Source organism: Camarhynchus parvulus, chromosome 3, assembly GCF_901933205.1.
Source record: "Camarhynchus parvulus chromosome 3, STF_HiC, whole genome shotgun sequence".
In the NCBI taxonomy this organism is placed as follows: domain Eukaryota; kingdom Metazoa; phylum Chordata; class Aves; order Passeriformes; family Thraupidae; genus Camarhynchus; species Camarhynchus parvulus.
This window is the reverse complement of record NC_044573.1, coordinates 52,266,536-52,272,425: the sequence shown is the minus strand read 5'-3', so window position 1 is coordinate 52,272,425 and position 5,890 is coordinate 52,266,536. Positions and strand designations below refer to the sequence as shown.

General features: G+C 38.8%; 1 protein-coding gene across 2 annotated transcripts; it reads left to right on the top strand.

Moving 5' to 3' along the window:
• Positions 1 to 80: 80 nt before the first annotated feature.
• GTF2H5 (general transcription factor IIH subunit 5) lies at positions 81 to 5,890 on the top strand. 2 transcript variants are annotated; one of them, XM_030946315.1, is made up of 3 exons: positions 81 to 174; positions 1,268 to 1,363; positions 2,671 to 5,890. In XM_030946315.1, exons 2-3 carry the CDS (start codon positions 1,329 to 1,331, stop codon positions 2,849 to 2,851), a joined length of 216 nt encoding a protein of 71 aa, XP_030802175.1. In that variant the 5' UTR covers positions 81 to 174; positions 1,268 to 1,328; the 3' UTR covers positions 2,852 to 5,890. The 2 variants fall into 2 exon arrangements, with proteins under 2 accessions (XP_030802175.1, XP_030802176.1); XM_030946316.1 differs by having other exon boundaries at positions 96 to 216.

The window sequence follows — 5,890 nt, the reverse complement described above, 5'->3', positions numbered from 1 at the left end:
GCCGCGTGACGCCATCGCGCCGCCGGCAGCGCCGGCCAATCCGCGGACGCTGCCGGGGGCCGGCGCGCGCGCGCGCATGCGCAGGAGAGGCACTTCCGCCGGCAGGGAAGCTGCGGGGGAGAAGGACGTGTGTGAGGGAGCGGGTCCCGGGGAAACTGTCTGTGTGTGGCGGAGGTGAGGGAGCGGGTCCCGGGAAACGCTCTGTGTGTGGCGGAGGTGAGGGAGGGGGTCCCGGGAAACGCTCTGTGTGTGGCGGAGGTGAGGGAGGGGGCTCCCGGGAAACTCTCTGTGTGTGGCAGAGGTGAGGGAGCGGGTCCCGGGAAACGCTCTGTGTGCGGCGGAGATGAGGGGCCGGACTGGAACCCCCGGGAACTTCTCTGGCCAAGGCGGAGGTGACGGGCAGGCGGGAGGGAGGGTTTGGGTCCCTTGGGAACCTCTCTGACCAAGGCGGGGGTGAGGGGCAGGATGGACCAGAAACTCCGCTGAGGAGTAGCGTTGTCGTAAAGAGTCTTTGAGTTTAACTGGGGCGTTGATTGTTTGGATTTGTGTGTGGGGCGTGTTGTGCTTTCAGATTTCCTGTGGTCGCCAGTGCTGTTATAGATGATAATATAATATCGCCTTTTGCATTTATAGATTAGCTTTTTGCGTCACAAGTAGTTTGATACGGTACAATTTATACTTAGTTTAACTGCTTTTGTGTACTATAACCTGTCAGTTTGTGTATGCACTGTATAGTTCGTATGAATATGAATAGTGTGATAAATATACTATATCGTAAGTTTAGCAAACTGTTAAAATAGAGACTAAAATCCTTCTATGTAGCTAACTCAGAGAATGGTGTAAAGCAATTATTTTGTTTCTTACATCTGTCGACTGGCCTTTGCAAGCGATGACAGTGACAGAAAACTGAGCATAAGCATCTGGGAAGGATTTATCGATTCTTTGCTATCTTGTGAAACAACAAGATAGAACTACAGGAAGAAAAATAAAATACATGGACCTAATCTACAGAATGTCCTGCAGACAAGTCAAAGGTTAAAACCAAACAAGAGAAACATCAAAATCTCAATTAACGTTTGACTAATGTATAAAGTAATGAATGTGCATGTAACCCCAACAATGTAACTATATATTGAGAACATGGTTTTAGGCTACCTCTGTACTCTTTGGCCGTTTGCCAAAAGCACCCCAGTGCTGGAAATTTGTCCTTCTTTTAGCCTTTATTGAACTTCTAAAAATTCTAAAGAGTGAACTCTGTTTTTCACAGTGTGATCCAGAGCAGAGGTTACTCTTGCCAACTCTTCAGTGTTTGTGAGGGAGCCAGGAAGATGGTGAATGTTCTGAAAGGTGTTCTGGTTGAGTGGTGAGTAACAGCGTTTACTGTCTCTCCTTGTGTCAAAGACTGTGTTTCTTTAGACCTGGAACTAAAGTAACTGAGGAGCCCAGACAAAAGGAATTATTGTGGGAAGGGTGGTACTGAACAAGCAGAGAAAAGTGCAGCCTTTGGGGGAAGAAAGAGAAGGCAATTGTAGAAAATCTTAATGCCAAACTCCCATTTTTCTATTCAAGAGACTGTTTTCCACTTATGCCTAATCTCTTTAAAGAAAAGAAAACTGCATATGAATATGAGGTAAAAAATAGGATGGCAAAGAAGTTAACGATCACATTGTTATAAAAAGCCAGGGTTTTTTTCAAAATATATAACAGTCTGCAAATTATTTTAATTAAATAAAGTAGAGAAAAGGATGTAAAATATTTAAAAGTAGCATTAACTATGAAAAATTATGCTTCAAAGCTATATTCTACCATGTCTGATGGTCCCCTAATATTGCCACATTTTTTGAAAGGTACACAAGTGAAAATTTTAGCTGTATATGTAAGTTATCTGTATGCTTGTCAGGTACAATTTACCCTAGTACAAGTGATCCAGTTATCCTTCAAATTCCTTGAAAATGTTAGATGCTCCCTCTTGTTCTTTGTATTGCTTGCAAACAGAGTTTCTTGCTGTTGTTGTTTGTGAAAAAAGTAATTCTCTACTGGCTGATTCTTGAGGGAGACGAGGTAATCTTTCATTTCTCCTTTCCTGTTTGTTTTCATTTGATCAGCTCTAGACTGAATTCGGTGCAAGGCAAACATGTGGTTCAAAAGGAATGTGCTTGGAGTTGGTAAATGTCAGCTTTTGATGTAGGTGCAATGTACCTGTTTTCATATAATCTCATCTCTGGACTGAGAGCACTCTGTGCTCTACTACTTGAGTGAGATCTGTGTTCTCCTCTCTTTTGGTTATCCTTATGCTTTAAGGAAACATATTTTTATGAGGCTGTTGCTGAAATCAGAAATGTAAGTTCAGTCTTACCTTATTAAGGGTTGGACTTTTGAGTTTTAGTTTTGGTTTGAGTGTCTTTGAAGCTGCCTTAGCAGCAGCAAAAGGAAACTTCTCTGCTAATAAAGCAGCTGGTTCTACTCATTAGACTTTATTACAATTTTATTTTTGTCTCTATAGGAACCAAAACTATTTGGAAAGAAACAACTTTTACTAAGCAAACTGTATTTAAGCTGTGAAAATTAATTTCAGTTTTCCTAAACCCTTTGGGAATGTCTTTAAATGGTGTTTCTTCTGTTTGCAACTGTAACTGTGAGTTGGGGTCTGATGTGTGTTTGTCTCTACAGTGACCCTGCAATGAAGCAGTTTCTGCTCTACTTGGATGAGTCAAATGCTTTGGGAAAGAAGTTCATCATACAAGACCTGGATGAAACTCATGTCTTTGTCTTAGCTGAGTTGGTCAACTTTCTCCAGGAGAGAGTGGGCGAGTTAATGGACCAGAACTCGTTTCCTATTACTCAGAAGTGAGAAAAACCAGAGAAATGGGATTACTGCAAGTTTTGGAACAGTGAATTTCAATAGTTTGGGTTGTTACTGTTTTAATAGATAACGCTGTGGCATGTAAGTTCTACATAGAAGTGGCTACTATAGAAAATGCATCATTTTCATAGACAAAATGGTCTGGAATTGGATTTTGTTTCTCATTTTGAAAGAATGTGGTATCTTTATTAAAATACTTAAAATTATACGCTTGAGGAGTTCCCTTGAGAATTTTTGATGCATGCTGTCTGGTTTTCCTTTAGGTTTTTATCTTGCAAGATGATATGACCCAAAGAGTAGAGTAGTGTTTCTGTAGTGGAATGCTGTATGAGGTCTTCTGATGTGTTGTGTCCTGTGTGTGATTGAATCTGATTATAGCATGACTGATGGAAAGTAAAGAATGTCTGTTGAATTTGTGCTTGATGGAACATCTCTGAACTGGAGGCATGGTCAGATGGGTTGATGGGTTTTACACAGCAGGATGAGAGTTGGTCTGAGTGTTTTGTTGTGTTGTTTGGGGGTTGGGGTGTTGGGATTTCTTTGTTAAAATATGTTACAAATGCTCCATACTACTTGCCTACTTTTACCAAGGCTGTGCTTTCTGACTTGTTCTGAGTTTGGAGGGGAAGGAGGGATATGGGAGGATTGGGACAACAAAATCTATTGCCCTAGATCATCGTAAATTAAAGGGGTAACAGAAATGGGAAACCAGTCTTATAGATATAATTGCTTGTATTTTTTCACTGAAGCTGATAGTCCCAGTAAGTTAGTTATGTGGTCAGACTCCTATGCTCTACCTAACAAAAAAGAAAGCTGGATTTGGATTTTTGCTTATGGTTTTTTTCCTTCAGCTTAGTTCTTTTTCCCATATTCCCTTTTCCTGCAAAGAAACAAGCTTTGTAGTGTCATGGTTTCGTTGTTTGGGGTTTTTCTGTATTTGTAACTTTAGCTCAGACACTGGCTTGGTTTTCAGACCTACTCATGTACTTTAGATAGATGCCACCTTTTTGTCTTTGAGAAAAAGAACAAGAGTAAAGAGAAAGGCTTTTATAAGGGGCAGTTCTCCTTACTGACTCTCCCTCTACTGCTTGTTTCTCTTGTCCAGTAAATATCAGATTAATTGGTAGGTTTGTCCTTGTTTTTTGTTCAGATTGGTTTTTTGGTTTGCATTTTTTTCCTCAGGAAGAAGGAATCTTCAGGAGAAAGTTTCACTAGATGTTTTTAATCAAAAAGCCGTCCAAAGAAAGTTCTGTAGAATTGTGTATGTTCAGGCATATGTGGATGAGCAACTAGCCGTGTAAAATTTAACTTCGTGACATTTCTGGTACCTTCTCTTTTCTCTGACTGTATAGAACAATGAGTTTGGGTCCAAATTGTTTTATCTCTTTCTTTCACAAGTGGGTGCTTCCCTGGTCATGTAGATTAAGACCCAGCTACATGTGTTTACCTGAAATAAGAAGTTTAAATCTTATTTATAAGTGGTTTATGGTTTCTTACCTCTTTCTTGAGATTGATCTCAAGAGACAGATCAAACCTTGACCTCATAACTGTTATTTTTTGGAAGATTATTTGGTGCTCATTTAACGAAGAAATAATCAGTAGTTTTAACATGGCATTATAGCTTAGTACAAGTTATTTAGAAGTGTCTGTTTCCTTTCTTTGGAATCCTAGTTTATTTTCCATCCAGATTCTGCTGAAAGGTAAATCATCCATCACTCTCTTCAAATTAGAGCATTTGAAAAGTCATGTTTGGAATTCCACATATTAAGCTTCTCTGTATTTCGCATGTCTAGTGCCCTATTTCTATTGTGACTTTCCTTTTCAGTCTATAATAAACTTCTTGCAGTTCTTGTCTTTTTCTCCTGTGTAACTGTACAGCTTTGCAGCTGTATTCACTGTATTTTAGCTTATATTTACAATTGATAAATGGCTTATGCAATACAGAGGGATGGAAGTTCCAAACTGTATAAACGAAAGAGTTGGGCATGCATTCTTATACTCTTGCTCACAATTTGGTTTTTCTGAGCAAACAAGTTAATGGATTTTTAACTTCTAAACCTGTCAATACTTTTGATCCTTCCAGTACCCTAACAAGGCATAACCAATTCTGTGCTGGAAGAATAAATAAAAGATGTAAAGATGTAAGTTGGTATCATCATATGTAGTCTAAGGAGCTGAGTTCACTGTAGTTCCTAGAGATAAAAGGATCTTGAATCGGATAGTATGGTGAAGGAAATCTAATTAGGAAACTTTTAGAAATTGAGTATGTGTATGACTTTAAAAAGCAAACAAACAAAAAACCCAAGCAACGGTTTCTGTGATTTGAATAAACTTGGACCTCTGAAAGGTTTTGGTTCTTTTTAAATGCATGTAGTCCTAGAACTTACAACAAAAGTTCAACAAAAGCTTCAACAGCAACAAAAATATTTGCCCAGATGGTGAAAAGTAGATACTAGTGTTAAAAATACCTATACATTTTGAGATAATCTGCATTTACACTTACAGATTTTAAACATTTGTGCTGGTTTTCATTCAGGTGCGAAATATTATTGGCGAGTACAGCTTGGAATGAAACACTGTGTTAAAGATACATTTTTTAAAGGCTGGAAACATTTGAGAAGAAAAGCTGTAGGAGCTCTGTTTAAATATATTCATGCTTTGATAATAGAGTTGATAGGGTGAGAAAGTCAGCTCTCGCTGTATTTAGAATATTGTATGTTAATTTAGTGTTTGTCTCTATAACTAATATGTTCACTTTTTTGCTAGTATCTGTCAAAGAACTACAGTGTTCTCAGGTCCTGCTTGAGCAGCAAAAATACTGTTTGAATGACAGACTTGTTGCTGCTTGTAAAAGCACCAAATTTTATCTTCAAGGGTTTTCACTGCTCACTTTTAGCTCTCAGTTTGAGTTGAAAGTATTTTGTGTACTGGAAGAAGAGCATGGTAGTACAATTACATAAAAGACACTTGAACTTCCTTCATTACTTGCTACTTATTTGTACTTAGATCTAAATAAGATTGCAAGTT

Coding starts and splice junctions, on each gene's coding strand:
- GTF2H5 (XM_030946315.1), top strand. CDS start 1,329: ATGGTGAATGTTCTGAAAGGTGTTCTGGTTGAGTG. Junction 1,364..2,670: donor AAAGGTGTTCTGGTTGAGTG/GTGAGTAACAGC, acceptor TTGTCTCTACAG/TGACCCTGCAATGAAGCAGT.